This window comes from Brienomyrus brachyistius, chromosome 2 (genome assembly GCF_023856365.1).
Source record: "Brienomyrus brachyistius isolate T26 chromosome 2, BBRACH_0.4, whole genome shotgun sequence".
Taxonomy (NCBI): Eukaryota; Metazoa; Chordata; class Actinopteri; order Osteoglossiformes; family Mormyridae; genus Brienomyrus; species Brienomyrus brachyistius.
Window position 1 is genome coordinate 32,681,443 of NC_064534.1, and position 24,596 is coordinate 32,706,038.

Genomic DNA, 24,596 nt, shown 5'->3' on the forward strand with positions numbered 1-24,596 from the left:
TAATGCAATTTAAAGCATGAATCGGCAGTCTTTTCAGCCCATGAACCCTGAAATAACAGTGCCGGGGACTCATGACCCCCATTTTGCTGCCTTGCTGGGGGGAGGGGTGCTCTGTAGATTTATCACAACCAGCCAGTAGCGGTCATGGTTAAAATTTAATGTTTTTTGCATTTTCTAGAAATAATTGCACAACTATAAGGGGCAGTGTGTGGGTTAGTAGGTTAGTATGCTGTGTCCGTGGTCGGAAAGTTACTGATCCTAATACCTGGGTTGCCACAGTCGTGTTACTGTTGGACCCTTGAGCAAGACCCCTAACCTAAGCGGGTGGGGGTGACTATGGATGTTAGAAAAAATCTGATGTCTTGTTATCTAGTAAAGACATTGTTTACCCTCCTCCCACCATAGTCAGCAGCACGCATCCAGTGTAATGCAGCACAATCACAGTGATATTGCTGCATCACTGCACTCTCCCCTCTGGAGAGATAAGACCTTTCCAGAAGGAAGCGGAAGTACTGGCACCGTTTGGCCCCACGGATCGCTTTGGAATTCCTTGCAATCGTAGCGCTACAGTTAAAGGGGATCGGCGGACAAATCACATCTTTCCCTTGTCTATAAAGCAGCCCGACTCAGAAGTACACACTCTGCATGGCCCCCCCCGGCCAGCATCTGCTCTGAGCTGCGTGCCACGGGGGCTGCGTCTGGCGCTGCGGTGGAGGGGACATCTGAGGCTTCCAAGCGTGGGGGCTTTTCTTTTTACGGGCCCCTGGATGTCATTATCATGGCAACATTCGTAGGATGTCAGAGGCCGTAAATGAGGATGGAGACGGAGGAAGGGAATCTGCCGAAAAAGCCGATCAGAGCCAAATAAGGGTTTAAGGAAAACGTTTTGCAAAAACATTGCGCGTTGTTTCATGGCAAAGGAAAAAGACAAGCTTGTATGAGCTTAAATATTCCGATTACTGACTTTTTTGCTTTTTATGTTAATGGTAAGCAAGGACAAAAAAGATGCTTTTTATATACTTTACTAAAACGTAAGGCAGATTTGAGCAGATTAAGATGTTCTGTCCTTCTAAAGGCCAACTGTATCCCAGACTTAGGACTAGGGAGAGCAACTTCAGCCATTCATGGTGAGTGGGGCTGGAAAATGGCAGCCGATGTTTCCATCAGAGTCTCTCGGCTGCTTTAAAGTGCCTCTGAGTTGCCTGTTGGATAAGCATGTGATGCATCCACCCTCGATTTTTCAACACTAAGGCTTGCAGTGGGGCAATTTCCTGGAACATACAGGGATGTGTCACAAGCAGCCGAGCACAAGGGAACAAAAATGGACCAATTGATTAAACTGACAAACCCCATTTCAATGAAACCCGTCAGGAATAGAACTGCGGCAATGCATAGTCTATCTCAGGAAGCGCAGAACATAAGGCCTCAGATGGGCCTCAGACAGGACACCAGGTAGTCACTCGTGAATGCAAAGTAAAGGTACTTTAAGGGCCACAACTTCTCCTCAATTGGCTTTAAGGAGCCGGGGGGTAGCTAGGAATTAGGAATTAGTCTGGAGGAACCGAGATAACATACCAAGCCGGTGGGTCCTGAATAAAACGGGAAAATGCCACAAAAATAGTTTTGACAACTGCACATACTTTTGCATATGTCAACAACGCTAAGCATACTGGACTTATTTTGTTAAGGATATATTTATATACTTTTAGGAACTGAGAGATACCATGTATAAGGTTTCCTGTGAGAGGAAGAAGGAGAAGGGAGATAAAGGTAAAGGTGTGGTTTAATTTGAACAGAACATTAACCTCCTTTTAAAAACATTCAGCTGGGTTAGAAAACCCATAGAAAAAAAACATCAATCTTGTGTCTCAGGTATTATTTTAAAATTTTGGCATTTTTTTGCATTTATATTAAGCAAAGTGCATCTTTTCTCTCTCATGAACACATTGCACAATACATAAATAATGCTGTATATAAAACGTCTTCATATTTACAAGTAATAATATATATAACATAAAATACATTTTTCTTTTCTTATTAATTAAATCTACGTCATTTAAAACTAGTCACTGAATTCTGACTCGACTTCTCGGTTTGCATTGTGTAACCCCCCCCTCCCCACTTATTTTAGTCAAACCCGCTGCTACCGGTTGCTGAAAATGACCTCCAGCCAGCAAGGGCAGCTGCTGATGAATTGGCGGGTGTAGCACTGTCCCCAGCCCTTGACGAAGCTGATCTGCACGGTAAAGTCGGTCCTCGGCTGCTGTGAAAACTCGTGGTCGTTGGGCCGCCGCAGGCTGCCCGCCTTCTCGTAGTCGAAGGCCTTGATGGAGAAACCGGGGAACACCTTGTGCACCAGCAGCGTCCGCGAGTCGGGATTGTCCAGTGTGGCCGACTTGATGAAGATGGGGTAGGAGCTGCGGTTGTAGACCCACACGCCGTCCTGCTCGCGCGTCAGCTGGATGCCGTAGCCGATCTTGCTGCGCACCTTCTCCACCAACTGGCTCTTGTTCTCCGAGCTTAGCTGCCCAAGGCAGAAGCCGTTCCCCTGAGGTAGGTCGTAGAAGATGTCCAGGGAGGGCTCCTGGACAGAGTAGAGGCGCCCGACGCGGGTCTTCTCCTCCCAGTATGCCACCACGCACCAGGGAGTGCGTTCCTCCTGGTGACTCTGGGAATCTGATGAGAGAGGGAGGGGTGGGGGAGCCAGGTCAGTGTCAGAAATCTCGTGCATGTATCCGTAAAGCAACGCGGGCCTGTGTTTGGCTCGCCTCCTTCTCACGACACTCGAAAGCGATAATGTTCCTGCTAGCACTGAATATGGAAATAATCAATTATTAATAGGGGTTAATTCTAACAGGACAAGGAGAATAAATCAGGAAATAAACAAGCATGTATATTTGTATGAGTATGTACATTTATGTGTTTACTCCTATATAGAGATGAAACAGTATGAAAATTTAATATCACGATTATAGTGACCGAAATAATCATGGTTATCGGCATTGTTAAAATTCGCTGATAATGTTCCAAAAATACTTTTAAAATAGAAAACCATAAATAAAATGAATGCATATGAACATTACAATTATAACATAGCCAATACCTTATGTAAACAAATGAAAACCACATCAAATGTGCATTAACATTAAAAACCTTCGGAGCACTGTCAGTGCCAATGGTCACTGCCTTCTGGCATGTTCTCCCTGACACCAAACAAACCCATATTGCGTGCAGCGCCTGCACACCTGCGTCTGGGAGACTGTCGCTACCTTTGGATGAAGCTTGACAGTATTTAACATGAGCTTTTCAAAGTGAGGTAATCAGCCACAGCTTTAATGATAATTAAAATTCGAAATAGTAATGCTAATCGTCTGGAATTTTACCGTGATTTTATCGTGAAACCGATGACCATTTCATCCCTATTCCTAAAACCATTTTCACCTCTACTTCCAAAAGCCTTTTGAGGATATAGTAACAGTTATACTACTATGTTAGTTTGAGACACAGAGGTAAAACTATGGTAAAAAATAAAGAGGTGGGCTTCATGTGGGGATATTCAGACACTGGCATAAAGCTTTTAGGAAACTGGACCTGTGATCTGAGGAACTCAAAGCATTTTACTTCACTCTGAGTTAAGCAGCTCAGGTCAGAGGTATAAATAGAAAAAAAAATCTAAAAGCCTCTTGGATTCCGGTGTCTGCGAAGCTAATAAATAATAATAAATCAAAGGTAATTGATTCTGTCCTGGTTTCCTGTGTGTTTGGCACCGCTGGACACAAATTGATGGAAAAATGCTAGACTCTTGTAAAAGTAGGGGGTGTTTTTTTTTCCATAGACAAACTTTTCCCAGAGAAAAACCACACATTTATAAACAGAAGAGAAGTTTATCAACTACATGGTTCGTGCCTCTGGGCAGCTTGACATTTCCATGGAAATTAGAAGTACAATTCCCATGCAAAGATCTCCCTGCTCACTAACACTGGGCATTTCAGCACCCCATCTGTTAAAAATTGTATTCATCAATTTTTATAACGCTGCCCCTTTAAACACATGGGCACCATTATATATATGTAATTACATCCTGCCTCTCTGGAGCCGACGCTGGGATTCAGGACAGCCCACACACACCCCCTCCCCCCATTTCTGAATCTACATTTGATGAATTTTACAAACCATATTAAATGACAAATCTGACTACCGTTCTCCTTTAAGAAATAAACACGCAAAATTATGATGATGAGGAGACCAAATACCAGACTTTTCCATTCAGAAAAACCCTCATTCCAAGCCTGAGTCTGGAGCTTTTAAAAGCATTTGCTGTGCATAAAAAGTAACCAAATCCCTCATTGGGGTTCATTTCTGCAGTGTTTTCCTTCCCCTCTTTGTTCCTTTCATCTTTATAGGACGCCAAGTACACCCCATAATTTTCTAAACATGGGTAGAGGGAACTGTTCAGTTATGTTAATTGCGTAGTACCCCAGCAGGTCTCTTAAAGTGACAGCAGCCTGTTATTAGGAAAGGATGCAGCGTGCATTTAAGGATGAAGGAGCGATGCAGATACAAGAGGGGGGTTATTTCCAACGAGCTATAGACAATTCTTTGAAGCCCCAGTGCATTGCCTTTAATCTAGTCCCAGGCACACTGCAGTGCTAAATGTCTTTTGGCCAAGGTATTCATCTTCAAAGGGACATTTTTTTTAAGTAAAACCCATGAGCGAAGAATCTAAAAAAGACCCAGTTAATTATAATCAGTTATCAGAATCATTATTTCTGTGCTTAACTACTTAAACTACTTACGAATATATATATATATATATATATATATATAGATTAGCAAGTAGGTTAAAGACCTTGCTAAATTGTTTAATAGTAGGGACTCTCCGGAGACTTGAACTAGAAACTTCCGCGATTTTTTTTTTAAGAGGCACGATACCTGCTTCCCCATTGAGCACACTGAGAACGCCCAGACATCCTCCCCCAAGACCATAATCTGCATCTGTTCTGGTGGTGGGGGGGGGATACCTGTCAGTACTTGTCTTAAGGACGAGAGCTTGATCGTAGCCATTCGCTTTAGTGCCCCTTTTAAGAGCACGGATCCCTGTCCCCGGCCGCCGTTTTCTTCCAGACGTGCTCCAGACGCACCGTGTCTAACTCCGCCGCCTGCCAGTTTCCTAACTTCTGGCACGCTACACCGCGCTCCTCGGTCTGACATGGGTCATCAATCTAGGCTGTGTTGCCGACTTGCCAGTCGTCCCATCTGGGCATACCCCAGCAGGAGAGGGGCTGGGGGGGCATGGGGGGGGGGACTGTTTAACCTTCCGCCCCACCGACTACAGGAGGCTGAGGCGAAAGCAGCGGCGGAAAGCATTCCAGAATAATACCATCAGATAAGAACGCTATGGAGAGCGGGGAGAGGTTGGCGGGGGCTGGCTGGCTCCAAGAGGCCCTGTTTATCAGGCACCGCCCGCGTCGGCAGCTCACCAGGGAGGAACAGGGGGCAACCTCACACCCCCGATCAGCCCCCCCAGCCCCCTTCAAAGACAATACCAATCCATGGAAAATTTTTTACAAAGTAGACGAGACTCTGTATGCAAGCAAAGGCATCTTAAATCCACTGCCTTTACCCCCCCCCCCCCCCCCTGCCCCCCCCACTCCCCACACATCGGCTTCCTCACTTCTCAGTTTCTCAAGGAGCCTTCAGTTTGCTCCGACGACCAGAGTACCCACATTAAAAACGCAGGAGCAGAACAGGCGTCTGGCTCTGCCACGAGTCGACACATCAATTACCAGCAAAGCGTGCAACAGCGACGCCACTCTAGGGGGTGGGGGGGGGGGGGGGGCTGTAAGTGGAACTAAGTTAAGGTTTCACACGTTTACTCCTGCCGCCATGCAGAGAACAAGGCGGCCACGGAACGATACCAGAGAGGAGTCTTTCTACTCCCAAATAGCCGCTTGGCTCTGCGAATCTGTCGGAATGTGTTTCTGACGCACTCCTCGCAGGACTAGCTGAGCTCCGAGTGCTGACTTCCCGTCTTATCAATGCTGCGTTCCGGCTTTTCCATCCCTCACCGCGGTGACCCCCTGAAAAGCCGCTCTGCTCTGCTGTGTCTGCCTGCCGTTCAGCTTTCTGGGTGCTCTGGCCCAGCGAGACGGACAAACAGCCAGTCTCTGAGCGACCACGAGCAGCCTGGGCCTCAGCGGGTGAGTAAATTACAGCACATAACCCCAGACTGTGCCCCCTGTTCCAACTCACATGGGCCCCTGGGCTGGGGGGGGGGGGGACATTCCACGGCCTGCCAGTGCTAGAGTTTACACTAATTGTGTCTCTCTGCAAATAACCCCCAACTTTTCCTAAGGCTTGTTTGTCCTGCAAACAATTGCTTTTTTTTTTATTCATATGTTCTGTACAAATAACTTCCATCGGTCACACTTTTAGAACCTCTTTACTACCTTTTTGCCCATTACTGAGGCTTTGACAGGAGACATTGCGATGAACCTAAAAACAGCATATGCTCAGAACAGCATGGTCTGTGATGAATAAAGCCTGTAGGAGCAGAAAGCACATGGGAGTGGAGCAGGTGGGCAAGAGCTAGTGTAGCATTAAACTGGTACACCCCTGAGCAATGTACTTAACCCGAGTTCCTTGAGTAAATATGAATGAATTCCCTTACTGAAGAGTGGGAAGAAAGCTAAGTGATTTATCCAAGGGAGATAACCGTTAGATCAAGCACTCAAGCCCTCGGCATTTCGCACATCTACAGGGCTGAGCACGCCCCAGAGCGTACGCGGTCAAGACGGCGGCGAGCTTCCCACACAACCGAGTGTCCCGTGTGACAGCGTCAACCCAGAATGCAACACTCGCAAGCCTCTGGCCGGCATTCATCAGTGATGTCATGAAGACCAGTCATTGTAGTAGCAGCTATAGGCGTGAAATTTTTCGGTGTCACTTTAACAGAGAACAAAGTGCGTTCACAGCGGCGACTCGGCGGCGAAACGGTGAGACAAATGTACAATAGAGAGAACTTCCCGTTAAGCGAAACATTACGGGGACGATTAGCTACATGTGACTTCACTGCCTCTTACACCATCGTGTCAAAAAGCTGACAAGAGATATGGTGGAGGGAGACCTTCACAGTCTAGGATACTCCAGACGGTTAGCAGTTACCTTTGTTCCACCCTCCTGCCTCGGTGATACTGCAGGCCTCCGGCGTGGGTCAGGGGCGGGGGGTTAGTGAGAGGCAAACAGCCGGGCGCACCAGACGCTAGCCGTCTGAAAAAGTTAATCATTACCTCCGTCTGACTCCTTACCCTGAACGAGTTTCTATTCCAGGAAGCGAACACACAGACCGGCAAAGGCACGTGTGCGCGTGAATGCACGTACGCTCACGCACACACACACAGACAGACTCACACACACAAGTTTGTAATTATATCTTTGTGGGGACTCTCCATTCATTTCTACAGGGAAAACTCTAATCCCAACATAAAGACCTTAATCCCTATCCAGCCCTAACTTTTTCGTTTACAGACCTTTGTGGGGACCTGAGAAATGGTCCTCACAACACCAATATAACAGGTTTTTATTACATCGTGGGGAACATTTGGTCCCCACAATGTAATATCAAAATACACACACACACACACACACACACACACACACAGAAATGTACCCACAGAGACACGCATACTGAGAGGAAAGCACACAAATACATACATGCAACATACGCAAACACTCCCACATACAGTCACTCAGATTGTCTGGCAGACGTTCATACATTTTAGATTTTTGATTGCTGTCACAGATTTTTATAAAATTGAATTTCCCCTTTTGAGGACCAAAACAATGGTCCCCACAACGTCGATATAACAGGTTTTTATCACATTGTGGGGACATCTGACCCACATGTACACTCAGACACACAGACACACACCAAACTGCTCTTTCATCCTGCTGACACCCAGCAACACAGATCAGGGTAGGGACTTTAATAACTTCTTCCATTTTTCCATTTTTGCTCTACACAGGAAGTGAAGTTAAATATAAAGTGCGCATTCTGACTCTTCTGAGACCGATAAGCCCATGTTAACAGATGAGGGCCTGGGGTGCTTGTTTATTCTCCTACATCGCTTGCCTTGACGGTTCTCTGCCAGGGTGGTCCAAATCTACTGCCTGGTGGTGACCGCCAACCCCCTCCCCCCCCTTTCCCCTGCCCCCCCCCCCCCCAGCCCTCCCCCGCAACTTCTCCAATGCGCACGAGATGCAGTGGAGATGGCCCGTAGTAAACATGATGAAGTGAGCCAACTGTGGAGAAGCCTAAAGAAGGAGTGCACTCTCTGCCTTCATCCAGCCGTATGGCCGGCATGGCAATGAAGATCGCTGTAAGGCCATCTCGACGCACCAGTAATTAGCTACAGTGACCCGGCAGCGACGGCAGACGCGACAGCTGACATTTTGGCACCGGAGAAAGGGAGGCGTGGAGGGTAAGCGGGTGCAGGGGGGGCGTGGCCATGGGGCTCGGCACTCATCAGATGTCAGCTTGGAGGAAGGCCATTTAGCGAAGGAAAACGCTCATTAGGGAAGTGTGTTACATAAGGAGAAAACGCAGGCCTTTCCTCTTCAATCCAGGAACCATAAACAATATAGCAGGAAAGCTTAACTCACACAGGAAATATTCTTTATAAAATGAAAAATGCACATTGCATGTTTTTAAAATTAAGGAAAAGTCCAGTTTTCCCAGCGTAAATACAAACACAGGGATTCGTGCAGCCTTAACTCCTGACCAAACGCTGAACGTCAGAGAATCACTACCAGCCGCTCCTGGCTTCTGAGTGGGAACAGTATTCCTACTCTCGCCCCTTCCTGGGGCAGTAGGCCGATCTCACCGATACACCAACACTCTCCCTTGCCTGTAGGAATTTACCCCCGCTAAACACCTGCGATCTCCTAGGGAAATCTATACTGCAACTTCCGCTGCTGCCTGGTGGACTGGGGAGGGCCAACGCTGACCCTAAAGGCGACCTTCCCTGTCCCTGTTCATGATGCCGCGTCAACAGACCTACAAGATCATGGATCGAGTCGGCATGGCAACCTGGGACATTCAGAAGAGGAAGGAGAATCCACTAGCAAAGCTTATAAATACATTTAGTTTAGAAAACGCAAAAACAGAAGGGGTGTAGAACATTCCAGCGTGGTACCCAATCGGCCAGTTCTGTCCAAACTCGATACCTTGCAGAAAGTTGGTCTAACAATGAATACCTTGTTCCCGGCGCTCTGCCATGACACAAAACCCAGGTCTGCCAGTGGGCTGTCGGTCGAGCGGCACAGGGCCCACCTCTCTGCAGTCAGGCTCCCGAAGCAGCAGGCTCCGTCCCCATTGGTGGAAATTTCCCCTCGCCTCGAGACCCAATTAACCCAGGCCTTTTTCAACATAAACAGAGCCTTCGTTTTGAAATGCACTTGATCTCACCCAAGTCCTACATGGCAGCCAGTTGTGTTGTTTCAATAGTCTGCGACTTTTTTACCCCTGATTTCAGACAGCATAATGACACCAGGCTACGTCTGGGTAAAGCCAGAGTCTCAACTGTGGATGGAAGTGGAGTCCGTACCGAGAGGTCTGTCGCTTGGTCAGCCCGCCAGGCTGAGAAGTGGAACAGGCTTAGTGTTTGCTCTTTTAATATACAGAAAGAAAAGCTATATAAATATAGAGTTAAAATATAACTTTGCTAGCCAGCCCATTTAGTCTGCAAGCTCTTAAGAATACAGATAAGTACACCAGGATTTGCGATCCATTTCACCGAGACAGCCAGATTCCCTTAGCAGAAAGACACAAATGCCTGTCGTACTTCTCCCGAATGCCTAAGCATATACAAAACATGCTGTCTGTCCATAGAATATTATGTTACGTCAGTTAATTAAATGCAGAAATTTATCTGTAGACACAGTGATTCATATGCAGTGCCTAATTAAAACGAAAAACAAATCAAGCCTTAGCACATTTATGAGGCGTATAAGAAAAGCAGCCATATGGTGAATTTAAGGTTATCATAGCGGAAAATGTAACAAATATAAATGATTAGCCACGCTAAAGCGGGAAGCTACATGCTAATGGACAAAAACCAGCATTAATTTTGAGTTTTATTTTTGATTTTTCATGAGCAAAAGATGAAGCTGCAGTAAGAGTTGGTCCCTTGGCTGTAGTGGGGGAGACGCAGGTTAACGTGACAGGTGTGGTACGATGGAGGGGAAAAAGTGCGTAGAGAACATTGCTTGTAAAAATGCAATGTTGTGATTAGCTGGGGACAGGATGGCCAGCCCAGACCCTACAGCTCCGTTTAATAATACCCCCCATACCCACGGCCTATATTTAACCCCGTAGAGGAAGCTGCTCTGACCGAGGGCTTGCAGCCAGGAGCCGAGAGGGTCATTCGATCCCTGGCCTAACCCAGACCAGCAACGGGCCCCCAGGGGGCCTCCAGAGCCACTGCAGCGGATCCTCTTACAAAGGGCTCTCTGGAGCCGCTCCTCAGCGGCGGCAGTAGACTCCCCCTCCCCCGCCCCCCCCACCGCTGGAGCGTGCAGACTGAGGGCATGTAACCCGGGAACATTTTAAAGACCTGCAAGGAACGTCGCGTGCAAAAGTGTGGCACTCGGCAATAACTGGGGAATTTTCAAAAGGGGGGGGGGGGGGGGTAAAGGAAAGAGAGAGAGAGAGAGAGAGAGAGAGAGAGAGAGAGAGAGAGAGAGACAGATGCGGTATGGGGGGCTGGTGCCTTTTCTCATCCTGGGACCATGCACACACACACACACACACACACACACACACACACACACACAAAAGGTGCCAGAAGAGAGAGCCTGTTCTGTGAGAATTAGAGCCCCCCACCCCAGATTTAAGAAGCCAAGCGGAGCAGCCCACCCTGACCACAGAAGAAAGCGGCTGCCAGGAAAGGCCCAGCGAAGAGGAGGCGGAGGAGCGGCGACGGGGGACTGGAGGCCAAGAGCTCCAGGCGGCGCTGGCCAAGGCTCCGTCCCCGTGCAGCGGCGCACTCCGGCGGGGGAGTGAGAGCCAGAGAGCAGCCCTGCATTGGCCCGCCGCCCGCTCTGGCAGTAAAGCTGCACACCGCTGCACTCTAGTTAACTCTTCATCCCACCCACCGCTCCCCCCCCCCCACAAAGACCAGCTAGGCCTCAGTATGGGGGGAGAACTTTAATGCCTCTCGTTTATTTTTGATTTTAAATATTTTGTTTAGGACAGCTGTGTTTCTGAACTGCCTTCGTTTTAAGTGAACTACAATGAAGTGCTTAAGCATATATAGGCGAGGCCCCCCTCCAACAGCGACAGTGTCACGCCCCACCCCCCGTAAAGGGGCTTTAAAGTAAACATCAAAATAGAGGCCTTAAAAGGAAGAAGGAGTAGGAAACGCTTCACATGCCTCACCCAGGAACGGTGGACGGATTCACGCTGTTCGCGTGTCTCCTGTGAGGCCGGAGCACGCAGTGCCGCTCGGGGAACATACTGCTGTCCTTTTAACGAATGAAAGGTAACGATTTCCTCTACAGCCCCTCCTCCCTCCCTAAGTCCAGCGTCTCCAGCCAAACGGGGAGGGGGGCTGAGAAGCAGGGAAGTTGCCGGGGCGACCATCTGGGATGACCCCTGGTTTCCTTTGTGAGAGCCCCTAGGGGATTCCAGCTGAGCCCCCAACCCTGCCCCTGCACAGCCCCCCCCCCCCAATCCACTGCTCACACTCACAGTGCTGTGAGCTTAGCCAGGAAGGAGAACAGGGTGGGCGGAGGGTGATGTGGGGGCTGGGGCATGGACGAGTCTGCGGGGGGGGGGACGCCACATTACCATTTCACAGTGTGTGCTCCATGTAAAATGAGTCCTGGGTCAGGACAAGGAGAAGCAGCTTTAGGTTAATGGCTGAAGACTGTCCCCGAGTCAGGGCTGATTACCACGGCCTCTCCTGTTACTCCTAACGACGGGGATTACAGCCAGCCTCCCCAAACTCCAGCTACGACCAAATTCCAGGTCATCCATTCGCTCCTTCCAGATCTATCACAGCACTAACTGGAGATAAAAATCCCCATCCGACAGTAAGTCTGACGTCACGCCCCGCCCGCCCGCCCGCCTGCTCGCGGGGGTGCCCAGCCCCCACGCTCAAAAACACCCCATTACAGAGCTGCGTTTACCAACCAGCCGACCCTGTGAAAAACAAACCTCTGAAAAAAATAACAACAAAAATAATATTTGATATACATCTCGCACGCACCGGCTGCCATAAAACTTTAAACGGTTCCTGGTGATGAGAAACATCTGTGCACTGCAGAATCAGAGAGCAGGAAAGCCCACTTACCACTTTTTTGCCCCCCCCCCCCCAACATTCCCCATAATAAACACTTTCTTATCGAGTTTCTTCCAAAACGAGAAGGACCTTTGTGGCAGAGAGGAGGGGGCCTGGACTGATTAGCGCTCTGTCCCTGTTCTATCTATCTCCCTTTTGTTTCCCCCCATCCAAATCTTAAACACTTTACGCGGGTTGGGGGGGGGCACTCTAGGTTGTTGCTCTTCCTAGAGTCCCCGTTCCCTGCCCTCAGCTCCACCCTGCAGGCTGGGCCGGCCCGCTGAGATGTTATCAGTAACTTAAAACTCTTAAGACCCCCTCCCCCTTTTAATAACTGCCACTTCCTGGCTCTCTTTTTATGTGGCATCCTGAGGAAAATGTGATAAGCCCCCATCTCCTCTCCAAATACTAAACACTGCACCCCATGCCCCCACCCGCCCACTCACCCGAGAGCCATATCTATCGGGGTTTGTAATCAGGCAGATAACAGACTCCGTTACAGACCCCATCAAACCCAGACACTAAACTAAACTGCAGTGTCCTGATTCACAGGAGAAAGCATCTCTTTCAAAAGAGCAGTTCTAGAGCATCTGTTTCCTTGGAAGCACCCACAGCATGATCCGGAAGGTTATTTGCAGCAGGATAACCCCGTTACCCAGCTAGTATCATTCAAATGGATACAGGAGTTTATGTCATGTCACGTCCACTATCTCTCAGTGTCTTTTAGTCGACCAATCAGCCATCTGTTTGGTTTTCTCTCCTGGGTGAAGCGATTTTTTTTGTGTGTTTTTCCAACATGACATGTGCTTAAGAGGTGGGATGGGTTGGGGGGAGCCGCAGGTTATGCACCTTACCTGAAAGCCCCGCAGGGGCCGAATAGTTAATCCCCCCAGTTTCGGTGGAAGTAGGCAAAGCGTCTGCAGAGTCTGGAGGAGAGAGAGTCAGAGAAAAGACAAGGTTTTAGTGGCCGTGAGCCCGTTAATCGCAGTGTGAAATTCGCAACGACGCCAAGCCAGGCGTCGATCTGGCCTGACCCCCTACTCCCCCACCCCCCACTCTGGAGCAGGCATAGCCAATCACAGCTAGGGTCTCGCTTCCAATAGCAGCCCCTGCAGAAACCCGCTCGTTACAGAAGCTTGTAAAACGGCGACCGAGGTGCAGGACGAGTCACGGTGAGAATGGCGGCGAAAGGCGACGGACCCCAGTATCCTCTGATTTACCGTAAACACACCGTTTCGCCATTGAGTAGAATTCAGCTAAAATGAACGTCATAAAAGTGCATCATTTATAACCTTAAACACGAGTTAATCGCCAATCCTCCGGTCTTGCATACTCACAGAAATCAGTCACAGGTCAGTTACTGTACAGAAACGCCACGAGTCACAGCCTGGGAAAGTTGGCTCGGCGGTGCAGTTGTGCTGTTTTCCCTTTTCCATTTCACAGAGCACATAAACAGAACATCCAAACGCAAGCCTGACCGGTCCTATGCGACCCACCGTGTCACACGCAATACTGGAATAACGTAGGGGGGTGGTGGGACCCACTTAATGAGGCCTGAACACCAGAGGAGAGGGGACTCTGTCTGGCAGTGATTCCCTACGTGCTCTCAGCGGCCTGCCAGCAAGCACAAGGGACCATTCCTTCCATTCTCCTCCTCTTCCCTCTGCTCGGTGCAGCTCAGTACCATTCGGGTACAGCGCTCATGTGGAACATAAAAATACGCATCATTTCTGGAGATGTTCAGCCAATTAAAGGTCGGAGAATCAAAGCGTTTTATCCCTGGGTCTCATTCCCTCTCCTGCAGTGCACTGGAAACAATGCTTCAGCATCTCAGACGTTGCCATGACAGTGTGTTGCAACAGCAATGTGGCTCAAACGCCCCTTAAGACTGCTGTCCCCCTACATCCTGCCTTCTTTGGTCTAGTTAGACATAAAGTCTCCTACGAGCTGGGGAGGTGGGGGGGGACCCCTCCACCCACCAAGCCTGCAGTTATGGTAACAGGCTGGGCCTCCAGGCTCATCTGCTGGCTCACAGAAGGTGAAACGTGTCTTCAGGGTGAGGTGTGGTCCATGGCCTGTCACAGCAACTGGAGCACAGTGCCACAGTTTCAGAAGCTTGGCTCATTGTCCCTTAGACAGCATTCCATTACAAAGACATTGACCTCAACTGACAACCATACTCTATGACAAATATAATATTTTCCCCTTCTTAAAAGTCTTCAGAAGCAAGAAAAATCCAGCTATCAAGTGCAGCTGGACAGAGGTCCCCCTTAAAGGGGCCTTCCCTACTCCTGGTGGGACCTCTCTATAGTATGCCTGGGCATGTCTATTCATAGCAATTAATAATTATTAATTATTAACAATAAATTAATAATTCACTTGCGCACAAAAATACAAAAAGCTCTCTTCAGTGAAACTGAAACCAATGTCCTAGGCATAAAAGCCAGTCACGTTTTTCACTACTAGTGCCTGACCCTTAATGCCCCCCCCCCCCTCGCTGTCAACTCGACCCCAGAGAATGACCGAATCTCAGCGATGTCGAGGCAAACGACCATCAGGGTAGCTGGACACAAGTACCGTTCTGACACAGTGTATCTGGTCCGATTCTGGGTTTGCAATCGGCCCCTCGCCGCTAAGATGACAAACAGACAGGAAAGCAGCCCCAGAGTGTCTTATATGGCTAACGGGGTCCTAGCTGACCCCTGGGACGTCTCCAACGGACGGGGAGTGCTGCGTGGGGCTGCGTGTCTCACGGGGGAGGGGACATAAGCAAAGCAGCAGGGGATGGAATCCAAGAGGTGCTTCATGCTAGGTACAGAGGCTTTCGGAGGGTGGGTCTGACAGTCAGGGGGGAGGGGGGGCGGGGGAGAGAATGTGTTATGGCTGCCAAGCGTAAAGGAGAAAAGTGGAAGGAAACTAAGTGGATTTAAATAAATCGCAAATGTCCACAAATGCTGTGGTGGGGAAGGACTAGGACTGTCCTCGCATTTCTGATTGCCACCAACACAAACCACAAACCATTGATGCCCCCCCCCACCACAACTCCGGATACTGACTGCGTTTCAGCGCAGGTGTCGTTCATGTGCCCTGCCGGGTCAACAGTCAGCCAAGAAAGTTTGTGCAAGACAACAGCCACAGAGCCTCTGCCAGTGGAGACCAGGCCGTGGCGACCGGCCACCCTATTACACAGTCCCGACAGCCCTATTACACAGTCCCGACAGCCCTATTACACAGTCCCGACAGCCCTATTACACAGTCCCGACAGCCCTATTACACAGTCCCGACAGCCCTATTGCACAGTCCCAACAGCCCTGGAGTCACTGTCTGTGAAGTTATCAATTAGAGCATTCAGCAGCGTGTGTCTCCATAGCAGAACAACAGCAAAATAAGCAAATCAAATCCTACACTCCAGCAAAGACATTTGCACAAAAAAACGCAAAAATAAACATCCGAGAGCACGCATTACTACAGTTAAAGGGCCAGGAGTAGCAGGAACATTGGTCATATTAACTGCAATGTCTCAGGGTATAATTAAGGTAGTGCAAATTACGCGTTCGTATTACACAACAGACATAATAAACTAATGTGTTTGGTCATCTGAATGAAACCCAGGTCACTAAATGTTCCCATAAGACAAGTTAAAAAAAAATAAAACTCACCAGGTGGTTTAAGAAAGTCCATTGGGTAAGGAGAATAAGGAGGAGGCGGGGACTCTGAAACGAGAAAATACCAGAGAGCAGAGCGGACCATGAGAAAGGGGGAGATAGAAAGTTGCGATAACAGTGGCATTCTTTCAGAAAAAAAACTGTTTGTCTTAGCAGTGAGGGCTGGAGGCAGGGCAGCGCGGCGGCGATCTGCCTTGATATTTAGCAGTCAGATAAACAAGGGGGCGCCTGGCGCCAGTCTCCCGGCTATCTGCGACCCGGGCCGTGCGATACGGCTCTCTCGGCTCAAGCTGGACGCCGTCCACGGCACAAACCGCAAACTTGATCCAGACGACTCAGAAAATCCCTCACCACCTTTAAGCCTTCTTTTAAACCCGTTGGTATTTGTTTGTTCATTTGATGCAGGCTTGGCCGCATTTACTTAAAAAATACGTAATCATTTATTTTTATCATTAAAAATGCATGTACGCACAGTAGTACTAGCGCATGTTCGATGAACAGTTTAGTGTTTATATAGTAGTATGATTATGATGCTTGTAGTTATATAAAAATAACATTTTTGCATGCGCTATGGGAAAATCAAAAAATTCCAAACACTCTTTTTAGGCTGGTATTACTATGTACATTTATCTTTCAACACATATCCACCTGAAAACAGTAATTATCAATGAGCTTTACATCTGGGAAAGGTGTATTAATTAAAGCTGCAGGTATACTGGCACATCCTATCAATGGTCGTAAACCACAGTCCTGAACTTTAACTCCATCCTAAGTGCCGAAACCACTCTTGTAGAGCAGGGTAAATACAAAGAAGTATCTTGCCGAATTAGCAGCTAATTATAATAATAATAATCTTAGTAAATCCAAATACTAGGTGCATAATTTTAATAGATTATTCATTGACGATTCCTCACTGTCAAACAGCTAAAAGCGTGCGATCACGTCCATGGCCCAAATGTCGGAACGTGGTTCTGAACTTTATCCGGAAGCCTCGCCGCTCCGGTATCAAACACTGCGACCCACTGACAGCGAGCTTCGCTTCGCATCGCGGGTCCCGCATCACGGCTGATAAACCGACACGATCATATTCAGAAAGGAGAAAATGAAACATACCAAGTTCGCACAGCCGGCTCATGTGATGCGGGTTGCAGCAAACGAGCTCCGGGTTAATTTTTCCATACGATTCACAGCAATATAGTCTCTTTAATTCCGAAGAATGCCTGAGGTCCGGCCATCTGAACACTTTGTAGAGCAACAAAGGTAACGAATATGTGTGTTGACCCAGTTTGGAGTCCACTTTGCTTGGCAGCAGAAGACAGGGGCTCCTTGCTCCCCCTTTCGACTCCACCGCTTGTAAAAGTGCCTCTAATTGTTTTTCCTTAATTTTTTTCAGTATCGAATGGGTCAATGATTTTAATTCAGCCTCCATTCCGGGATTTGATTTGGAAACCTTAGTCGACTTCCCCATACAACAGCCCCCGGATCCATGGGTTCCAGTATTCGCCTCCCCGTCGCCATCGACGGGCGCACGGCTCCTCCAGAGTCGCCGGACGAGCCCCGATCGTTTGGTCCTAAACATGCGGGACGAAAAGAAGGTTTCCCGGCTAAAAAACGAGCATGACGTCCGCAAATCATGAAGAATCTGGGATCCGAGTTCAGGCAACGACAAACAGCCTGAAATAATATGACGGAAAAACTGTGGATTGGAGCAGCAAAGACAATCTGTAGCATACGCCAGTATCCTTATTTTAAAGTTAATTCTTGCAGATATAAAAATACAGAGTACAGTAATAAAATATGCAAAACTAAAAAAAATACGACAAAACTTGGACTTTATATCCACGGTTATGTTTACTTTGTCTCATAAGGTAAAAAAAAAAAAACGACCTAAATAATAGGCTACAACATGTGAGCTGGCATATTTAATAAAATACATATTAAAATAAAAAAAGGTTCTTCATTGTGTTCCATAGGCTAATAATTGCATATAAGCCTAATAAATGTAACTATTTCAAATTTTCAATGGCATGAAAAAGAAGGTAGACATTAGTAGTAACATGCAGAGGAATATAATGACAATCTACAGTGGGGGAAAAAATGCAAAAATGTAACGTTTCCTTTCAAAGCCAAAGTCGTCCTGGGTTTCTTAAGATTTAATCCACAGAATCCTTGATCCAGTTGCGAAGAGTGCAGGGCAATAGCTAAGCTGAGCTTCTGCCGTGTCCGTCTTCCTCTCTATTTTCCTCCAAGTAACATATCCCTCTGCCAGTTGCGAGCTTCTCGTCAATCATTAGACCTTATTATTTCGAGGAACCAATGGGGTCCGGATAGATCCAACACCCTGAGCAGAAGCTATTCCGCGATATACCACATGAAGAAGGAAAAAAAAAGATACATGCACTGAATTTTTCGCTTTCCGATGGAATAGTACGGGTATTAAAATATGACTTGTATATTTTTCCCGACCTCTTTCAAATTAAGTTACACTGCCTGGCAAAAAAAGACAACTAGTTGCAAGTGTAGTAGAAGGTGATGCGATCTTCCGGAAAGAGGCGGACTGCCTGCGCGCCCTTCCCTCGCCTTCCCTCGCCTTCTCTCGCTCGCTATCTCCGTCTCTCCCCGGCGCTCTCTTCTCTTAGCCGGGTCTCCAGTGCGCATTGGCGCGCCCCATCACGTGGGTGTCTAGACACCCTGTCGCTTTAAAAAAAGTGATTGTATTTCGCAAACAAGAGATGAAACTTGGCGCAAGAGAAGAATCTTTGTAGGGAAGAAAATTCAACTGGGAAATATATAGGGAGGAAAAGGAAAGTTGTCAAAAAACGGCATTCTCACTTATTAACTGAAATCTTGAATATATATATATATATATATATTAGCGTGGATTGTGAAGCAGTCAGTAAAAGCTTGCGAAGCCTTTTTCACATTTCGGTGGGTTTATGATATTAATACAGGCTTTCGTATTGCTGAAAGTTGTTATGCTATTCAGCAAGCCGATTTATTTTGTTGGTAATATATTTCCACTCGCACAATTCTTTTGCTGTCACTGATCTGAATTTTCTTCACAAATTGGTGGGTACGCAGTGTGGAATGATGATAAAACAACTTAGACCAAAAAAGGGGGAATTATCAGCCTATAATGAAATTTATCAATGGCATTTAATGTTTTGAACAGAGCTGGACTTATTTCTATAGACGTTAATAAAACAAATGGATGCCACTCGTGCTGCTTTTACACTTAATAAGAATATAAAACATTATGACCGTGTTAAAGGTACAGTTTTGAATATTAACATTATGCTTCCTTCCTCCAATCGCAAACCGATTCCTCACAAATTATTTTTAAAGACATTTTCCTTTGAAGTCATATATATACATTAAGCTGGTTTTATTGGTACCGCATTGCGTGTAATGCATGGTATTAACAAACAGCACATTCGCTGCAGCGTGCTGTTATTAATAATTACAACATTTCCATTCGTAACGTATTCTATTTATGTCCGTCTGGGACTTGTTTAGTTTTAATTTTGATAGAGAATCGGCCGCAGCCAAAGCCTGACTGGAACAGGCGCCGCTCTCCGCAGTATGAGAACAGTGGGAGGCGCTTGGGATTCCTCAAGCTACGCCTGTGTGCCGGAGTCAGCCTTCATTAACCTGAGATGGACTGAGAGACGAAACAAAGTGACCTCTCCAAGACAAACACAAGCCGGCGGGGTATCCTCCCCTTGATCATTAGCAATAGCGGGCCGTTAATGTGAAGCTTTTTTCTTCTTCACTAAGTCGTCGCGTATAATAAGCACTATGCAGTACCAAGGCGCTGATATAAAAAAAACCTAAAGTTTAGATATTGCAAGTAACAAATTATTTGGTATCTGATCTCATTAATACTAAAACAGGAAACAACAGTATTTATTTTTTACTAGCACAGTTATATATTCATTTGCCTTGCGAATGGAGTAATAAACTTAGGTAAACTAGGCGAAGAAATGCCGCGCAGTGTAATTGTGCCTGTAGACTGCAGGGGAGGCGCAGTATGTAAATGCGGGTGCCAGTTAGTGTCGCTGCAGGGCAGTGGGATGGATGATAATGATTATGGCAGATGCGTGTTCCGAGGCGCCGCCAGTCAATCGCTCGCTCCCTTTGTTTTGAGATTCCCCACTGGCGCCGCGCAGGAGCTGCTCTCAGCTAACAACCTCCAGCATTTAAGGTAGTCCGAGGGCAATTCCCCCCTCCCCGACCGCAGCGCGCGGGGGGGTGACGTCACAGAGCGGCGGGCTGTGACGAGCGCTTTGAAGCTGGGTGCGTTATTATGACGGCGGCGATTTCAGTGACTGAATGTATTTGCACAATTCTACGCACATACATTAAATGTTCATGAAAAGCTTAAGAAGGCTTTTAGCCCCTGAGGAAACTATATTAATGCAGCCACAAACAAGTAAATGCCTTAAATGTTTTAATTTTTTTTAAATCCACCGTATATACATGAACCTACTTTTTTTTTTTTTTTACTGATTTCACTATGTTGTACTTGTATAACTGTGCATGTCACAAATAAAAAACCTTTAAATCGACAAACCCCCATCATTTATGCTGGTTTTATTCTACTTGCCATTGTTTATGCTTAGTTTTTGCTCATGTTGCTTCTAATTGAAAAAAAAAACTTTATAAGATATACATTTAAAACACACACGCACAGTACAATATGAGTATAATATGGTTACTGTTTATGTAACGAATATCTAAGTAGACTTTTGTGCTCCTGCTATGTAATAATTGCACATATTGTATTTTAAGCCTAAAAATGTGCACTGCTCAGTCTACTCACCTTGTTTACTCCCTTAAAGTTGAGGCCAGATGTCTGGACTCTTCATCTGCATGCGCAAAGCCTCCCATAGCTTATAGCTCCTTCCTGGTCTTAGATCCACTCAGGGCATTTAGATTCTGGCTTCCTGTAAACACTTCGAGACACATCCTTAAGTCCTGTCCTTCACAAACCGCTATCTGGCATTTACAGACTCTACTGTGACACTGTGGCTTTGAAGCTTGTGAATGTGAGACCCCTACTTGGTCATTCCTGTCACATTATTCCCAGTGGAGTCCTCGCCTCACGGCCACTCGCTGTCGCCCAGTTATCACGGAAAGCCGCTGCTTCCCAAACCGGATAACATGCTAAATGCTTCATGTCAGAAATCCATGGTCTGTTTTCACCGCTCTGACGCTTGCTCTCTGCTCAGAGTCTTGCGAGGTGTGTATTGTATAGACTTTTGCAGTATCTCAAGTTTCATACTCGAGGTTCAAATCCAACACGTGCACGCAGATGTAAACGCTTCACATTCCCCTGTTGCATCCCTCTGTGGCCCCGTGGAACACATTTGACGTGAAATAAAAAAAGTGCATTTTCTTTAATCAACACTCAATACTGCTGTCTGCACTCTTAAGCATCTGCCATCGGGTCTTCATCCTAAATACCACCTTTAAATATCAAAATATACACTGACGGAAGTTTGATGCCTGTACACTATATTAAAAACCAATTCACAGGTGTCGAGTCCTCATCAGCATTAGTGATTGTGTTGTCGTAGTACTAATACTTCATTAAAGATTTTTTCATTGGAGGGAAAAATACTGAGTCTAATATTTTGCTAATTTTTTGATGGAGGAGAATATACAGTAGAAGAACAAGAGGAATCCAGGAAGTGTCCAGTGGAAAGGTCACGGAGCACATTATTGGTCTGGAGGCTCAAACACGCTGACACCTGGAACACCTCAAAGCCACCTTAAGAAGTCTTTCCCATCCTCCGCTTCCCACCACCAGTCCCAGTGTCAGCACATGACAGCCCATGTATTTAAAAGGGGCTGTAAATACTGGATAAGCCCTGCACATGAGTGGCAATACCTGTGGCTGTTGCTGCTTCTTAAATGCCAGTTTTCAAATGATTCGGCTCTGCGTGTGACCCTTGATAGAGCCAGCCAGTTCTGTTCCCGGACAAATACCTTAAGTGTTTTAAAATATATTTCCATTGGTTATTTGTCTATAAAGCTGCACTCTAGAAAATAATTGCACATTATATAGTGTAAATTTATTCCTCAAATTTGGCATGCCTTACACAGCAAACAGCCACACAATATTGAAACAAGGCTGTGATTCTAAACAGCAGAAATGAAAAAAAAAACCCCATAAATTTGGCAATAGCCGTTTAAGATCAAGACTTTCCAGTACACAGAATACTCTGAGTCAACAGAGTGACACTGAAACCGCAGAGGAATAAAGTAAATGTTATAAAAGGCATCCAGACAGCAAAGTATAAATGTTTTGAGAATTTATAACAGAAATAGACATCAGTTTGTGAGACAGCATCACCTTCAGCAGTAAGGACATCCGGAAATGGCTCAGGTGCTAGATGTTTGTCTAACTATAGCTTTGTCCACACTGGTGTGTGAGTAGGACGGACCACTCCGAGCAGCTTGTCTTGAGCAGGGGAGTCGACACTGGATATGTGTAACATTTATGTGCGGAAAGGGTTAGGGTTACATGTTTCCCCCAGACGGTTGACCTGCGTAGTGACTGCAATGGGAACTTAGGTAATTCCATTTCTAATTTTATCCGTAGAATTTCATTTACCCTTTAATCAATGGCTATTATGCAATATTATGCAATGCAACGTGAAAATTAGCCGCTATCCAAATGACAGCTTAGGCGAAACAATTAAGAGAAGTAGGAAGAAAAATAAGCAAACCCTGTAGGGGGGGGGGGTTCCCTCCCTGCATCTTAGCAAGAAGGTGGTTAACAAGTTAGGATGCACTAAGGGCTCAATGGACATCATGGGCCTGCTTCGTGAAGGGCAGATTCCGCAAAATCAGTATAATGTTACATTGTTTAGTGATATATGATTACGAGAAGCTTCTCTATCACCTGCATCCTAATTGTACTTTATAAAAGCATGAAGACCAGTGACTAATTACCCCAGAACTCGCATTGCATTGTGGATTATTTGTATTGCTATTGCTTAGAATACTTTATAATGATGAGATGGATGAATTCAACAGCAGTGTTTCATTGCTTAGAGCCGGTGATGATAGTTATCTGGTTTACATGCTTTGTGTTCCTCTTTAATCACCCAGCAATGCATTCTGCTTTGCCCTAAAGAAAAGCATTTGCCAAATACAAAATAAATCCAATCTTTTCTCCGCAAGGGTCATAGGTAGGTGTGTGCGTGGGGCGGGGGTGGGGGGCACAATAGCATATTCCAGGCCGGATAGTACACATGGTAGGGGTACACCCTGAAATGGGTGTTAATCTGCTAAATTAATACATTAGGTAATTAATTTATGAAATACGTGGGCGGCAGGTCGTGTAATCGAACTCCGTAAACACTGGATAACATATTAGTTAGGGCAGTATTATAAACAAGGACACTGAACATGTCTCCCTGGCCAGTGGATAATGAGAACGCATTTTTCTCCTTGAAGCTGCTGGTGAACAGAAACTTCATGTAGGTCCAAAGAGGGACGAAGGATGGAGATGATTCAGATTCATGGTTGGAGTCTCCTAGTCCATCCAGGTTAATCTGCTGACTGAAAGGCAAACCGATGCTGCTTCCACATTTATTGTACACGGTTGAATAATGGAGGCAATAATCTTGTGCCTGGAGGGGGCCGCGGTTATGAGCTAATGCAGCATTTACATCTAAATTCCACATTGAAATGCCAGATGAAAGGCTGGACTCGTAATGTTATTTAGCATAATTCCACATGAATATTATGTTTGGAAGAAGGCTGTCAGTTTCTGTCTTTGGGGGGAAAACTGCGGCTGAGTCTTTAACCCCAATAGCCTCAGTAAACATCCGCCTGTTGTGGATTAAAGTTAATAATTGTTTGCAGTGTGAGCTGCTTTGGATAAAAAAAGACATATGTTCAGAAAATATAATTGTTTGCACTGCCGTAATTTGGTTGCTAAACAGAAGGAACTGGGCATTTGAGAGAATTCGTTTGGTGTACCATCACAACCTTTTTAATGACAGCACGTTGGCAAAACTTAGCATCAACTGACAATTGAGACAACTAACCTCTGTTTGGGAGAGCACAGTTTTAGATGCAGAAAGGAAATGAAAAGCAAAAGACAGACAGCATCTAATTCTCCCTGCTTTGACATGGCAGTGTCTAGGCAAACAGGCTTGTGAAATATGAAATGAAAAGCAGATCTTCCACTTTCTGTCATATTTTACTGAATCTGTGACATAATTGAAAGATGTGCATCAGATCTTGCGTATCAGGCGTGCACACATTTCTTTATTTGCAAAGAACAAGGTGAGGTCCAGCTCTTGCAGAATCCTCCACGTCGAGCTATTTATCATGCTAACGATTCTTCTATAAATGATTGAAGCTGCCTCACGGTACAAAGGGAACAGACATCTATTTAAGCCCAACTGAGATACATATTAGACTATAAATGGCTTGTGAATGTTTGAGTTGACGTTGAAATTAGGCCCAGAAAAAGTCTTTGCTAGCCATGTGGCAGCCTGTGATAACCTCACACTGTTTTGCTAGTAGAGAGGGTTGCTTTGGACAACACAGCGCGCCAGTCCTCTGACGC

At 46.4% G+C, this 24,596-nt stretch overlaps 1 protein-coding gene across 1 annotated transcript; it reads right to left on the reverse strand.

The window, feature by feature from the left end:
• Positions 1-1,765: 1,765 nt before the first annotated feature.
• On the reverse strand, positions 1,766-20,869 carry LOC125724508 (mothers against decapentaplegic homolog 7-like). The gene is made up of 5 exons (XM_049001241.1): positions 20,829-20,869; positions 17,120-18,785; positions 16,001-16,054; positions 13,196-13,267; positions 1,766-2,676 (listed from the first exon to the last, which is right to left on the reverse strand). The coding sequence occupies exons 2-5, from the start codon at positions 17,583-17,585 to the stop codon at positions 2,144-2,146; spliced, it is 1,125 nt and encodes a 374-aa protein (XP_048857198.1). The 5' UTR covers positions 17,586-18,785; positions 20,829-20,869; the 3' UTR covers positions 1,766-2,143.
• Between the last annotated feature and the right edge of the window lie 3,727 nt (positions 20,870-24,596).